Source organism: Cyprinodon tularosa, unplaced genomic scaffold (genome assembly GCF_016077235.1).
Source record: "Cyprinodon tularosa strain WSP-4 unplaced genomic scaffold, ASM1607723v1 ctg174, whole genome shotgun sequence".
NCBI classification, from domain to species: domain Eukaryota; kingdom Metazoa; phylum Chordata; class Actinopteri; order Cyprinodontiformes; family Cyprinodontidae; genus Cyprinodon; species Cyprinodon tularosa.
Window position 1 is genome coordinate 370621 of NW_024038565.1, and position 16541 is coordinate 387161.

Genomic DNA, 16541 nt, shown 5'->3' on the forward strand with positions numbered 1-16541 from the left:
GATTTTTATGGAAATTTCACGCTGTTTTAATGTGTCACTATACCTTTCCGTCTACTAGTGTACCAGTAAACTACGATACAGCCCTGCAAAAACATACGAATTTTAAATGTTTCAAATACTTTTTGTAGTTTGTGTAAAAATTACTGCATCTTCACAAAGCATGATTCAAATTCCTCAACTTAAACTAGATACCATGTTTTTTTGCAAAACTCTACAAAAGAGCAATCATTTTTTTTTTTTTTGCAGGAAGTAGTTTGCTATTCCACTGACTTTTCAAAAACTTTGTAAGCTCCATCACAACAACAAAACTGCTCTGGTATATCGGTTAGTAATACTTGTACTTGTATTTTTATTTTCCTTTAAAAGTTTTGTTTCTTTCTAAATACCTTGCAATATGGTGTACAAAAAAAAGAACATTGATGGCATATAGCAGGGGTCTTCAACGTTTTCCAGGCCAAGGACCACCAAACTGATGGCGAGATGGAGCGGGGACCCCCTAATTATATATATTGTATGAAATTGTGTTATATCAAACTGTTCCTATAGTCACTCTATTACAGATGGAGTCATGTAACCTGGGATAATTAAAGTATTTCTGATTCCTTGTTAATGGGACAAGTGTTGTGAATGAAACGGTGCCCTATGGGGCCAAAATTGTTGCTTTATTATTTGGAAATGTGTGTGGAGAGTTGTGTATCTGTATCTCGATTTGTGTGTGTGCAGTGGGGTTTGAAAATATGTAAATAAAACTGTAAATGTGTGAGATCATCACAAAATTATTGAAGGGATATCAAATTTTTTGAGGACTTAAGAAAATAATTAATCTTTTGTAACTTTTTTTTTTCTCGCCTAACTTTTACTGACATCTTATATAAAAAGAAAACTAGGGGACTCTTGTAAAAGAAAAAAAAAAAACCTTTTAGGTGACATTGCTGATCATTCCAGGTTTTCAGATCTTCCACTCAGAGAAAATACTGTATCTTGGATCTTTACAAAGATCCAACACAAACATTTTTTAATAAACGTCTCTTGCAAGGGTCAGTACTGTACTTTTGCAAAAATGTTGTTAGAAAATTAATTGTAAGGAACTAATACACAATAACAGAAAGGATTTAAAAATAAATGCTTTTAAATTGTGCATCAACTCTTTTCAGGTTGAAAAATGGCTTTTCTTAGGGAGGGATCAATGAAAAAGGTTACCAAACCAAACCAAAGGAAATCCAAAACATATGACTTAAAGATAGATAATAATCTCAGATATTATAAATAAAACTGGCCATGTATCAGAATTACTGGATTTAAGTCTTAGAAACTACTATGAAATAAGCAGTTCATCAAAAGAATTCGTATTTAAAAAAATTGGTAATACATAGTAAAGATCCACTGATACAGTTTTATTTTTAGGCTGATGCTAATACCGATTATTTTGACATCAGTTTATCTGATCCCCAATTTTTGCTGTCAAAATTTGTGGGGCTGATTCTTTAGGATGATATTTCTTTCTCTTCCTCCAGTTACATGATACAAAAGAGTTGTTATATTAAAAAGAGAAATATTTATTAACAGATCAAAGAAAGCATTAACAATAGATCGCAAATGGGGCATATTGCCTAGATGAGTACTTTATGTGTTAATGAATCGGCTGAAGCATGGACATATCTGCCGATATCGATACAAGAAAAGAAAACCAAATATCGGCTGCCTAATGTATCGATCTATCTCTAATACATAGGTAGAAGAGAAAAAATCCCTACAAAGAAAAAAAGGCATTACAATCAATAAGTTACCAACTCAAAGTTAAGATAAAAGACATAATTTATTTTGCACGTTTCAAGTACCCCTGCAGATATTTCAAACAGGCAGAGAATGAAAATCAGCTCCACCTTGGAGATCTTAAACAATCAGATAAGGACTTAAACAAAACATAAAGCTAATAAATTATACAAATTAACCATGAAATTAACTAATAACACTAAAACATTGGTGAGGACAAACAGGTAGAAAACAATGGCGAATAATTATCTAAAAGGCCACATGCCTAACATGGTAGTTGTAACCTTACACAATCCAACACCAGGGCAGCTTCGGAATAGTAGTGTTCTCAGATCCAGTGTGTTTGCATGTATAAATGTTACTCTACATGGAAAAGTGTTTTCAGTTGAAGTGCAGCTGTCTCCATTTTGCTTTTATGTGGCTGGGATCTGAGGCAGGCCGAACTCATCCACCAAAACACCATCCTAAAAAAGAAAGAAATCATCTAGATTAACCACTTCTTTATTTGACTGTAAATAACTAAAACACACAAACATATACTTCCAACTATTACATTTATACGCTGTAAAAAAAACAACAACTGCCATAAATGACCTTTTGCTGTCCAATTATTGTTCGCTCAAACAGAAGAAAATAAACATATTAATTAATTAGCAACTCTATCTGAATTAAACATTAGCCTACTGAAAGACTTGATATGTGAGATAAAATACAAAGCTAGGAAAAAATGACAAATTTGACAAATGAGAAAAAAAAGAGAGAAAATAAATGTTTATTTAAAAGAAATATCACATCTTTTGTTAATATCTAACATTATCATTACATAATGTGAACAGAAAGCTGTGATGAGTTTTGGTAAACCTCCTTTTCTTTTATATTCCCTTTGAAATTCTGCACAAGTTTAACATGACCCATTAGTATTCTAATGAGATACATCAACAGGAAGAACTGCCCGTGTCCTCACTAAGACCAGGAAAGTAGAGCACATCAACCCAGTTCTAAAGTCCTTACACTGGCTCCCTGTATCTCAGAGAATAGACTTTAAAATACTTCTGTTAGTCTATAAATCTCTGAATAGCTTAGCACCTAAATACATCACAGACTTGCTATCAGTGTATCAACCCTCCAGACCACTCAGGTCTTCTGGCTCCAGCCTGCTCTGCATACCTTGAACCAGAACTAAACATGGAGAAGCAGCATTTAGTTCCTAAATTCCAGAAAACTGTAAAAGTGCGGAAAGCCTGAATTCCTTTAAATCAAGACTAAAAACACATTTGTTTAGGATTGCCTTCGACTGTTCTAGTTAAAAAGTTCAACTGAAACATAATTAGTTAATCATCATTAGTTGTTTTTTTATTTTCTTAAGTCCGACTGTTTTTAATGTTTTTTTGTTTCTGCATTTTTTATGTATATATATATTTTTCCTACCTGCTTTGATTCTGTTTTATTTTCCTATATTTTAATCATGTAAAGCACTTTGCATTGTCTTTGTACTGAATTGTGCTATACAAATAAATTTGCCTTGCCTTGCCTAAAAATGTCTGAAGTGGAAGATAAATCATTCATAGAGTTAAAATCTCCCTGAAATACACATCCAGTGCTACTAAACAAGTCCTTTAATCATTTGGTGGAGTCCGTTGGTGTGTGATTTCTGCAGAAATCCAGCTGACCTGTGAAGGCGTCAGTTGCCTCTTAGTGGACATTAGTGCACAAATCAAAGGGATGGAAGAGTTAGTTCTATTGCTGGTGGGTTGCTGGTTCTGAAACTAAGATGGACGGTTCCTGCTTTGTCTGTGATAAAATAGAGGTTGTGCGACCCTTGAATGTAAGACTAGATCTGCTGATAACATCAACCTGTGGGATTGTTACCTTGTTTGTCTTGCTGTCGCTGGGAATTCCTTCTGGGATAGATGGAGCAGCTGACGCTTCGTCCAAGTAGGAGGTATCATCATCAAGCAGCAGCTCATCCCCCAGGGCATCCAGCTCTGAAACACAGTGATTTATTCCAGTCCAATTTACATTTCATCTATCATTCCATTTCAGTGTGGTCTGTCCTGCTCATATGCCTCCCTTCATTTGCTATCAGTGGTCCTGCAGACATGACTGATAAGCAGGATATTATTTTCTCTCATCAATAGAGGAAAAAAACAAAAACAAGGCAGTGATGTTATTAGAGATCTGCTGCTGACCCATTTCTTTCATTACTTGTGATCAGTCTGTCGAAGGAGCCATTTGCCCAAAATATGACGAAAAGATTTTAAAGTTTTATGACCAACCTGCTTCAAGATCCTCTTCGTCAATGTCCGGCGTGCCGTAGCTGCGGCTCAGGGACTCCTGTACCTCGTTAGCTTCCTCCATCATGTCTTCCAACTGGTCTTGTAAATCCTGCAAGTCCAAAGCAAACAGTCTCCATTTTCAGTATAAACACTTTTAACAGGGAAAAGTTTAATTTTAACGAGACGCTGACCGTGTGCTATCAGGATGAAAACAGCTATATGTCTCATCGTGACTGGGTAAGCTGTCTAGGATTAGCTCTATCCACCACTCCATCCTCTAAGATCTCACCTGCTTTTGGTTAAATTCAATTCACTTTTATTCGTTTAAGTAAAAACCCAAGCCACCCAAAGAGAAATGCATGATATTAAACCCCATCATAAGTAAAAAAAATAAGTAAATTCCAATATAATTTATTTGGTTTACCAGCTATGTCTTCTGATAAGCTGTTTCAAACTGGATCCCTCCTGTCAGCTGGATTTATTTACTGCTAACCCTCTATTGCATTTAATAAAATGCACACAGCCTATTTGGAAAGAAATTAGACCATAAAGACACAGAGAGATGTGTTGGTACCCATAATAAAGATGTATAACAAAATAAAATAGAATAACCAAATACAAATATAACATGGGACATGTACCCATTTCTTTTAACAATGACTAATAGACTAAAGTAAAGGATTTTTGGGGAAGCAAGGTTGTGTTTTCATCAGTCAAAACGACAATTGTCCATGCAACTTCCTTGTTTTTTGTGGGTTTTTTACAATGCCAGTATCCCCTACTGAATAAATTAGATCAAAATATATAGCTCATATATATTTCTATCAATTAGAAAGATATATTAAGAGATTAAGAGATCAATCAACGATAAGAAAGTGTTAAGAAACTGATGCCGTGTTCTCACTAGAACTAAGAAATCAGCCTGGTTCTGAAGTCCTACCATTGGCTCCCTGTAGCTCAGAGAATAGACTTCAAAATGTCAGTCCATAAATCACTGAATGGATCAGCACCTCAAAACATAACTGGTTTGTTATCAATCTATCAACCTCCCAGACCATTCAGGTCTTCTAGTTCAAGTCTACTCTGTACCCCCAGAACTAGAATCAAACACAGAGAAGCAGCATTTAGTTCCTATGCTCCACTTATGAAAAGCGGTTACATTATATTTTTCAGTGTAGGGAGAGCTGCAGATTTAAGGTGAAACACATTTACTGGGATTACTGGGATGGATGGATGGATGGATGGATGGATGGATGGATGGATGGATGGATGGATGGATGGAATTGAAATTGTACTTCTAGGGCTGCATGATATATTGATTTTGGCATCGGAAATGGCTGTTATTTGTTTTTTTTTTACATTAATGCTTTTTTTCCAGCCCTATATGTATAATGAACTAAAGGGCATCTCTCTGTCTATCTATAATTATAAACATTAGAGTTTTATGGTTCTCTCTTATCATTCAATAAATATATCCTTGAGCCCATTTTTTAGAAAATACAAAAACCCAATGAAAGCGTCTGGGTCGAGTAACTGTAGGTCCATCAGCCACCACCCGGGTGTCTGTGTCTGTTTTTATGTTTTATATTTACTTGCTTTAATTCTGCTTTTGTTTTTCTTCTTTTATACTGTTTAATTCATGTAAAGCATTTTGAATTGTCTTTGCAATGAATTGTGCTCCACAAACTTGCCTTGCCTCTGCATTAGTAGTGAATGGAAGCACAAATTAACTTAGTTTGGTTCATTAAGCAGAGATTACATTCAAAAGTGTAATCATTTCCTACGCCTGTTCCACAAAGTATGAAAATATTTGTTGGAACATTGAAAAAATGATAATTCTACCCTTAGTAATTAACAGCTTTGTGTGCGAGAAGCAATTTATGTTAGTCAAAGGACAGGAGACAAAGACTATGTGACAAACGTACATCGATGTGATCCAGTTTGACGTCCTTGTAAGCTTTTTTCATTTCCTTCGCTCCAATCTTCATTGCCTCCACCTGGGAAGAGGAAAACAAAGGTAGAAGAAGTTATATTTAGACACTGGCACGACAATAAGACTTGTTGATGAGAGGACCAGTCAGGACAGATCTGGTTCTTGCGATGGCCTGTGGAATAAAGCAGTATAAGAGGCTTAGAGGGGTAACTTTAGGTTCAGCTCTGCTCTTTCTGTGTCACAATGTGTTTACATTTACATTGTTTCTGAAGAAATATCTAACCCAGCCAAGTAAGTTTAGTGACTTAGATGAATTGATTCAATAGATAATAAGTAATTGAATAAAGTTTGTCAGTTGTAATTTATTTAAGTTTTCAAATTAATTAAATGTATTAACTTGATTCAATCACTTGTTACCTCGGGGTGGTGGAAGACCAACCTCATCTACATCAGGGAAAAAGAAAATCTCCGTTCCTACCGAACGCAAAGTGGAAAAAGCATCAAGGTGAGAAATATTTCAAAGAAATAACTAAGAAAAAGTAACTGGCTAAAACCTTTTTATTGGGATGACAGCAAATGCATTTAAATGTAGCTTGGCTGTGGATGTATTGTAAAGAAATCTGATCTGGAACAGTCCTCTGGATTCTAGCAGCTGGGACAGAAAACTTCAGACATCTGGATTGTTTTCTCTAATCAGTCAGTCTATGTGTATTGTTTTTATTTAGAATGTACAATATTATTGCTATCACTAATATCAGTATTGATATTATTATGCGCTGGAGATAGGCACCAGCACCCCTCGCGACCCCAATTGGGACAAGCGTGTAAGATAATGGATGAAAGGATGGATATTATTATGCTCATGCAGCCATCAACTTCCCAGCAATATCTGAATGCCTCTGCAGCTCTTGCTCCTTTAGTGAACACCAACATTTATAGGGTTTCTGTATCTTAAAACACCTGCAGATCTTAAGAATTATATAAAACTTAACTGGTTTTTATCAAACTCCAAACACTTCTATTTTTATTTATATGTATATATTCTCAAATCCTTCTAAAATGTGGTTGATAAATGAGTCCTTCCAGATTATATTTAATGGCCCACCATTTGCCATGATTCAATCCGGATCATAGCAGATTGCTAAAGGTTGAAGGACAATGGTGGACAACAGTGGCAAGGATTGATCTACCGCGCTTCCTGTGACCCAAAATAATCTTTAATGATGTTTTAAACGACAATGTAACTTTGTTAAACAAATCTATCTGCTCTGTTTCACAAAGTTTGACTTAATTTAAAAATGAGCACCATCACTTTCGTAAGACCTGAGAACTGATTATTGTGTTACTTAAGATGTGGGCCCCTTACTGTTGTTTTTGTGTCCTTCAGGGTCTGGATTGTGTAGTTTGCCTGCTCCATATTAAATGACTGCTGTGCTAGTTGCTCCCTTTGACCTTCATACCTGTGGGAAAAAAACATGGTTGTTTCAAACATGTTAAGGTATTTAAATGAAACAATAATGCTTCTTAAATGCCGCAGCTTCTGCATACCCCCTAAAGAAGTGCTTTAAGATCCATAACAGGATATAAACTTCTCCCACATCACTGAACTTAAAAATAGGACGTGATTATCTTTAGATTGACATCCTATTGCTAGTCACAACCCGTGTTAGGACTTCATAACCCTCAGATCGATCCGTAACATTTAGGGCAAAGCAAAAGGCCTCCTTCGATTCCGCCTCTTCATCCTGACGCTCCCTAAAGCAACACCTATTCAAAGTCCGAGCAAGACATCAAAAGGGTTTTCCAGGCCTGTTGGAGCATTGAAAATATTAGTTCGGAGCAGAATAAAATAGAAAAATATTTAATTATTCTTTATTAATGACAATGCCCTTCACAGAAACAATTAATAGATGTAGATCCTATGCATAGATTTTTGTTGTTTTATTTTTTTGGTCTTTTTTTTTTACACAGAGATAATGTGGAAACATGGAGATCTGTTCAAAAAGATCCAACAGATTATTTGGTTTATTGGGAAGAGTGCTGGCTGTAGAGCTTACTATAAAATAAATTACTGTTACAGTTTACCATTAACAATCAGTTAACACTCAAAATTAATACTCACTATTTACTGAGCTCTCTACATCCACAAAACTCCATCTAAGATTTCTTTGGAAATTACTTAGACAACTTTTATTGTCCTTTTGTATACACAGAGTTGTATATGAAAAGAAATTGCATTTTGTACAGCTTTACTGAAATTTCAATTTCTCTCCTTCTCTGGGAGAAAAAAATGGTGCAAAAAAAAAAGAAAAAACGCATTGATATGGAAGTTCAGAGCATTAAATATATATATTGTGCATATGTAAATGAGCAGCACCAACTTTCTACCAGGACTTTTCTCTGTGCTAAAACTGAATCAGTTATTTGGTTTTACTGTAGAACTGGGGCGGAGCTTAATTTTGTCTGGTTATTTATGCACATCAGTTTACAATATCAAGATAAGATAAAATAAGATAAGATAATCCTTTATTTGTCCCACAGTGGGGAAATTGCAGCGTTGCATCACAGTACAGTAGGAAATCAAAGATGATAAGTACAGAATTCATGCACTTTTCAGAACTAAATTTTGTGTTATATGGGGTAAAGAGAAAATGATGTGTCTATCGAGTCAATTTTTTACAATTTTAATAGAAATGTATCAAATAATCAATTTATGTCGATATTAGTGCTTGTAAATATCAATTTTATGCAGAATGTTTATTGATACTACCGGTAATAGGCAAGTAATGACGATGGAAAAGATTGATGTCCCCAAACTCAAAACTGAAAGAGTTTTATCCACTATACCTTTTATCTAGAAATTACGGATGTTTAAATATATGCGTCTATTTGTTGGTAAAAAGGCTGTGGGAAAGTATAGTTTGTCTTTATTTAGAAAACATGGATGTTTTGATCGTTAATTTTCCTACTGGAACAGTTGGATTGACCCTGAGGTTCTGGCGCTAATCCATTTTCGGCCACCCCTCAGTGTACATTGGTTATTGCCTGGCCACCCTTATTAACATTTTCTGGCTACGCCTCTGCTGTAGAAATGATGGAGCCCTCATTAAGCTCCACTTATGCCAAAAAAAATGCTCTTGTAATCAACCCCCACCAATAAGCAGCCACTAGCACTTAGTGAAGTTTGAACATTAGAGAACCTTGGCTGCAGACCAAATGGCTGCAGACCAAAAGGTTGCAGACCAAAAGGTTGCAGACCAAAAGGTTGCAGACCAAAAGGCTGCAGACCAAAAGGCTGCAGACCAAAAGGCTGCAGACCAAAAGGTTGCAGACCAAAAGGCTGCAGACCAAAAGGCTGCAGACCAAAAGGCTGCAGACCAAAACGCTGCAGACCAAAACGCTGCAGACCAAAGGCCGCAGACCAAAAGGTTGCAGACCAAAACGCTGCAGACCAAAACACTGCAGACCAAAACACTGCAGACCAAAACACTGCAGACCAAAGGCTGCAGACCAAAAGGCTGCAGACCAAAATGCTGCAGACCAAAACACTGCAGACCAAAACACTGCAGACCAAAACACTGCAGACCAATGGCTGCAGACCAAAAGGCTGCAGACCAAAACGCTGCAGACCAAAACACTGCAGACCAAAAGGCTGCAGACCAAAAGGCTGCAGACCAAAACGCTGCAGACCAAAACACTGCAGACCAAAACACTGCAGACCAAAAGGCTGCAGACCAAAACGCTGCAGACCAAAACACTGCAGACCAAAGGCCGCAGACCAAAAGGTTGCAGACCAAAACGCTGCAGACCAAAACACTGCAGACCAAAACACTGCAGACCAAAACACTGCAGACCAAAAGGCTGCAGACCAAAACGCTGCAGACCAAAACACTGCAGACCAAAGGCCGCAGACCAAAAGGTTGCAGACCAAAACGCTGCAGACCAAAACACTGCAGACCAAAACACTGCAGACCAAAACACTGCAGACCAAAAGGTTGCAGACCAGGGGCCTGTTTCAATAAGGAAGTTCAACCAACTCTGAGTTAAAACTTGAACTCTGAGTTGACTTATCCTGAGATTGGAAACTCTGAGTTTTGGGTTTCAGAACAGCTGAAATGAGTTAGTTCAATCAACTCTAAATTGACTGACTCTGGGTTAAGCGTGTGCACCACAACTATAGAAAGCCATTATCAATTGAGCACAGATATTACGAGTCACCATGGCAACAGCGTCAGACAAAAAAAGGTGTGCATATTTCTCACCAGCAGAACTGGATGTGCTTATGCAAGCATATGCAGAATTTGAACATGTATTTAAAAAAAAAGCAACACGGCTGCAGCGGCGAAGGAGAGAGAGTTAGCTTGGGTGAAAATAGCTGCTCGAGTCAATGTGTAAGTTTACATTTTAATTACTTTTATACAGTGTTGGGTGTAATGAATTAAGTTACTTAAGTCATATAAATACTGTAATTAAATTAAAGACTATAAAACAATAGTGGATTTAATATCAAATTTTAAAAGGTATATTTTGATTTGAACTTTCTCCCTTTAGTTACACACTTTGGTCAATTTAAGATTAATTCATGCAATTGAATATTGTTTATTTTAAGCATTAGAAGTGCAGTTTCTTGTCTCTCCTTGTATTGTTCAAGTGGTTGAGGTTGATTTGGGATTTAGAAAGTAATTAATAAGAAAGTAAAACAAATTAGTAAGTAGACCAATACTTTCTAGAGACAGTAATTATTACATTAATCTAATTAGACTTGTTGAAGATAAAATTTGTAGTTAGTAATTAAGAACTATTTTAGAGTAACTTACCCAACCGTTATAATATCAGAGGTGAAACTGGAAGAACAGTATTTTATTAAACCTAATTTAGTTTTCATGGATAGGTGCAATCCTGCAGGCATCAAAAGAACATGGCAGCAGCTGAAAATGAAATATAAAAACAAACTTCAAGCAGGTAAGCCTTGAGCACATCATGGGAGTAGAGTAGCTACCTGGCTTTACAAACAGGATCATCCATAAAAGGACATGCCATTTCATTCCCTTTGATGCGCTCTACGTGACTGAAATGTGTGCAATGAATACTGTATGTCCCCAAAGAATCAATGAGGTGTGTAAACACCACTTCCTCTTTAAAAAAGGGGAGGAGACCAAAATAAACTCTGGATTTTCTGAAGAAAACCTGCTCCCGACCAGGTTAGGTTCACAGAGTAAATTGCCATGGTAACTGACTCTGAGTATAAGTTACCTCTCTTTCAGAAACGGGCTTGACTTACTCTGCTTTCTCAGGTTTAACTTACCTCCCTTTCTGAAACAGAAAACCCAGAGTTTCCCTCATTTCAGCGTTAACAAACTCAGAATTTTCACTTAACCTCCTTTCTGAAACAGGCCCCAGAACGCTGCAGACCAAAACACTGCAGACCAAAACACTGCAGACCAAAACACTGCAGACCAAAGGCTGCAGACCAAAAGGCTGCAGACCAAAAGGTTGCAGACCAAATGGTTGCAGACCAAAACGCTGCAGACCAAATGGCTGCAGACCAAAACACTGCAGACCAAAAGGCTGCAGACCAAATGGCTGCAGACCAAAACACTGCAGACCAAAAGGCTGCAGACCAAAAGGCTGCAGACCAAAAGATTGCAGACCGGAAGGTTGCAGACCAAAAGTCTGCAGACAATGTCCAGTTGTAAAAGTGATGCAGATCGACAGCATGTCCGAATATACTCACATTCTCTTCTGCTTTAGGACTCTCATTGCTTTCTGTTTCACCATATTCTGCATTCAAAAATCAAAACAAATAAAACATCAATGCTTGATGCGTTTTCTTCATAAAGTGAAGCGATTTGAGGACATTTCCATACCTTGGAGGGTCCTTCTCTCATCTTTTTCAGCTGATCTTTGTACTTCAGGAGCTCAGCATCGAGCCTGCCTATTTTCTTTTCAATGGACTCTGCCCTGGCATCCACCTGAGAGGGGATGAGATCAATTAGAGGTAATGATTGTCAGCATCCTGGGTTTAAAATCAGACGCTTTTGTGAGTATGTGTGCATTAGAGGTAATTCAATTCAATTCAATTCAGTTTATTTATATAGCGCCAAATTCACAACACATGTCATCTCAAGGCACTTTACAGTTCAACCAGATCAAATTGATACAAAGTTTTCTATCTAAGGAAAACCAGTTGATTGCATTGACTCATTGACTCAAATACAATCCCCCACACTAAGCATGCTTGTAGCGACAGTGGAGAGGAAAAACTCCCTTTTAACAGGAAGAAACCTCCAGCAGAACCAGGCTCAGTGTGAGCGGCCATCTGCCGAGGCCGACTGGGGTTCAAGGAGACAGAAGCAGAGATACAAAAAGCAGCTGTAAAAGGCGGCCCCGTCCAGGAAACACACAGCCAGGCAGACGAGCTCCAAGGCAGCTCCCATGCCAGAGGACGAAGAAAGCACATCCACTCAGTCACGGTCAGAGAAACAGGACCACACTGGAAAACAGGCCGATCTCCAACATCTATAAACAAGGGTGTTGATAGAAGCAGCACAGCTGATGTTTCTTTCCAGGATGACGTCACAGCCAAACAGGAACAGACGAGGCAAAGCTACTCTGAGGAAAAGCAGAGAGAGCAGAAGGTTAGAGATTGAACTAACAGATTCTGCAGAATAGGAGAACAGAGAGAGAATGAAGCAGAATGATGAAATGGGGGTCCCTATGGTAAAAGCTTTTTTTTTTTTTTTTTTCAAATAATTGAGGTGAACAAACACATCAATCTTCCACATCCCAGCAGCAGGGTCGAGCGTAAAAGGACACTTTGTTTGTGTTATATGCCAGCGGGAGGAATTGACAGTAAGGTGCAAGGTAATTAGCCAGGTATTGACCGGATTTCTGTGGCCGTGTTAGCCAAGTAACGCCATCGTTGGTCACATAATGCAGTCATAAACAACAATACCTCTGAGGCTGACTACTCACAGTGCTGATACAGTCCGACAGGTTCGGCGGAGGCGCTTTGGGCTTCCCGCGACCGAATATTCTGTTCATCTTCAAAACCTTTCACGACCAAAGAGCGTTCAGGTTTTGTGTGGGTGTGTGTTTTCCTTTTACTACACAATAAACATCAAACGGAGAGGATTCCTGCATTGGAAACACCCGGAAATAACGGTCCGCAGGCAAATCGACATGATTGGTTGGTGAAGGATGCTGACCAATCAGCGAATAGACCAGCTGCTTCCATCTAGTGGTGAGGTGAGGCACTGCAGGGTTTAAGGAAAACCTTTTGTCCCAACAAAAATCATCCATCATCTGTCTTTGTTAGTTCACCTCTGCAACGAGGCTGACACGAAGAGAAGGTTTCAATCAAGAATTTTAGTATCTATCTATCTATCTATCTATCTATCTATCTATCTATCTATCTATCTATCTATCTATCTATCTATCTATCTATCTATCTATCTATCTATCTATCTATCTATCTATCTATCTATCTATCTATCTATCTATCTATCTATCTATCTATCTATCTATCTATCTATCTATAATAATACTAATACATTTTATTTGTAGCACCTTTCAAAACACTCAGACACACTGTACAGGTAAAAACAATAGGAGATAATAAAAAAAGGAACATTGTCATAGCTAAATGAAACAACACAAACCACACACAGGAAAGTAACAAAAAAAAGTCATAATGAAAAAGCAATCTTGTACAGGTGGGTTTTGAGTTTTGATTTAACTAAGGATAAAGATTTAGTCTTGCAGATGTCAGGTGGGAGTGAATTCCAGAGTGTGGGTGCAGACCGAGAAAAGGCTCTGCTCACCACAGTGCTAAGATGGGCGGAAGGAATAACGAGGTGGGTAGTAGAGGAAGATGTAAGTATGAAAAGGAGTTGAAATTTGAAGTAAATCGGAGAGATAGGGAGGGGTAAGATTGTGAATAATTTAAAAGTAAGTAACAAGTTTTTGAACTGTATTCTGAACTTGACAGGGAGCCAGTGGAGCTGCTGTAGGAGTGGGCTGATTTGATGGAAAGAGGAGGTTCTAGAAATGATGCGAGCTGCTGAGTTTTGGACTGCCTAAAAATCCCCCTCTAAGGGATTTGATACAATATATTGTATTGGATTTGTTACTTCAAAGCTGAACCTATGTAATTCTTTACTGTCAAGCAGTCCACAAACTTGTCAAAGGCCTTCAGTTGATCTAAAATTCTGCAGATGTCTGATGAAAATTAAAAACAAAGATCATATTGATCCTATTTTAGCTTCTATTCATTGGCTTACAGTCAAATCCAGAATAGCATTTAAAAGTAATCCTCAAGTATAAAGCTTTGCTGTCTTATATCAAAGATCTGATCATGATGTTCCTAACATAGCACCTCACTCTCAATCTACAGGTTTACATTCTAAAAGTAGAATGGGAGGCAGATATTTTAGTTATCAGGGTCCTCTCCTATGGAAACAACTACCAGTTGTAGTCTGTGAGGCAGAAAAAGTCTGCTTCTAAGCCAAGGCTTAGAACTTTCCTTTTTGATAAAGCTTATAGTTATAGTGGCTCAGGTTATCCAGAGCTATCTCTATAGTTATGCTGCTATAGGCTTAGACTGCTGGAGGACATAAGCACCATTTTTATCCTCCTGTTTCATTCTGTCTCTATTCTCCAATTCTACAGTATAGTTCAACCCCTAACTTTATTCTCTCTATGCTTTTTCTCATCATAGTTGCTTCATCTGGTCTATTCCTGTTCTACTCTGACACCATCCTTGAGAGAAACACCAGGTGGCCTGCTACCATCAACACCTTAGATTGTAGATGAAGATGATAGTGTTGGGCCCTTGTTCAGTGCTCAGTCCTGTTTCTCACCTAGACATAGCTAGAAATGCAGCTTTTACTGTAACTGTATGTCTGTCTTTCATCCCTTTTGGCATGAAACTGGCTCATAGCTCTTCTGCTTAACTGGTATTTATGGATCAGTGCTTATATGCTCCTTTTGTGTGTCTTCTTGAACCCCAGTCGGCATCAGCAGAAGGCCGCTCACACTGAGCCTGTTTCTGCTGGAGCTTTCTTCCTGTTTAAAGTAAAAAAATGTTATCCTCTCCACTGTCACTGTATGCATGGTGTAAGGGATTGTTGTAGACTCTTCCAGGAGGAATGTATCCTTCAAAGTCATTGGCTTGATGCAATCAGCTGGTTTTCCTTACAAAACGTCTAACCAATCTGACTGTATATTCTGATAGAATTGCCTCCGCAAAGTGCCTTAATTTTTCCTTGTGTAATGAATTTACATTATATAAATAAACTGAATTAATTTGAACAAAACAGGATAATTTTGTTGAAGCAGTTTTAATATTTATTTGGATTATGTTTACTCTATTTCCTGTTTAAAACATCTGATTATTTTAAATTATATATTAGAATAAAGATTAAAATTCTAGTCACTATTTGCAGTTATTAAAAAATTCTCTAAATTATTTGACCCTTACTTTGGCTTCTGAATGCTTGTTGCCTTGGAAATGTTGAACCCAATCATATTCTGGTCTTTCCTACTGTATGTTTGTCTTCTTCCACAAAAACACAGGCAGGTTGTGTTTTAAAAACACAACACCATTCAACGTGTGTGTGTGTCGAACCAAAATCTATTCCCAGATGTCTAACCAAAAGTCAAAACTGTTTTCTGACCTCATCAGATAATGAAGTAAACAAAATAGGTCCCAGCTGATATTGTTCATAACAAGAAAAATAGTCTCTAAGTTTAAGGAGAGAACTGATGAAGAATGTATAAACCAATACATGATGCAATCACCCATAAATCATATTTATCACTGCTTTAAATCAGAACACATCCCACTCATTAGGAAAGTTTAAACTTATGCGTTAATCTGTGATTTCTTTGGAACACACCTCATGTGCAACATTTTTTACCTTTGCTTAAATGAGTCTGTTATGCAACCTGCTGTAATGTAAAATGTTATTCATTTACATTCACTTTGAGAGACATGTACCAATAGAAGAAAAAAATGCTTTAATCTTTTGTTATTTGAGTTGACAGCTTCATCAATGCACCCAAGGACTGATTGACTTAATTTCCTCCCCTCTCTAAATCACTACACCGATAAGGCTGAGGGTTGCTGCTGCTGCCGCAAAAAAAAAACTTCATTGTTCAGGAGGATTTCACTAATGTCAGCTTCTCCCGAACTATGGATTTGAAAGATGTAGAAGTGAAAGAAAAACTCTGCAGGAGTGCAACTCTAAGCCAAAGGCTCTGCATCACAGTGGTGGTCCCTACCACTCAGATATAGACATCCTTAAGAGTTCACTGTTCTTTTCAGGGTGAACTTAGTTTTCATTTATGTAAAACTTTGACAAATGGTATTTTAAAAGCACCTTGGCCTTAAAAAAAAAAAAAAAAAAAAAAAAAAAAAAAAAAACGGTTTCAAATCTGCCTTATTTTATGTCCTGCCCCCCTTTTAGTGTAGTCACTTAGTGGGTTAGCTATAAAAAAAAATCTTTTGAGAACGAACACTCAAAGTAAGACCATATCAATGAAATAATAGTTTCATA

The 16541-nt window shown here is 37.4% G+C and overlaps 1 protein-coding gene across 1 annotated transcript; it reads right to left on the reverse strand.

The window, feature by feature from the left end:
• Positions 1-1797: 1797 nt before the first annotated feature.
• Positions 1798-13169, reverse strand: chmp5a (charged multivesicular body protein 5a). Its single transcript, XM_038281684.1, has 8 exons — positions 12958-13169; positions 11850-11954; positions 11717-11763; positions 7349-7442; positions 5975-6046; positions 4050-4158; positions 3643-3758; positions 1798-2237 (listed from the first exon to the last, which is right to left on the reverse strand). Exons 1-8 carry the CDS (start codon positions 13024-13026, stop codon positions 2187-2189), a joined length of 663 nt encoding a protein of 220 aa, XP_038137612.1. The 5' UTR covers positions 13027-13169; the 3' UTR covers positions 1798-2186.
• Positions 13170-16541: the final 3372 nt, after the last annotated feature.

Excerpts from the sequence above, each read along its gene's own strand:
- chmp5a (XM_038281684.1), bottom strand. The coding sequence starts at position 13,026 with ATGAACAGAATATTCGGTCGCGGGAAGCCCAAAGCGCCTCCGCCGAAC. Across the intron at positions 7,443-11,716 it reads GTCCTAAAGCAGAAGAGAAT|GTATGAAGGTCAAAGGGAGC; the intron begins GTGAGTATATTC and ends TTTTTCCCACAG. Across the intron at positions 6,047-7,348 it reads TGAAGGACACAAAAACAACA|GTGGAGGCAATGAAGATTGG; the intron begins GTAAGGGGCCCA and ends TCCTCTTCCCAG.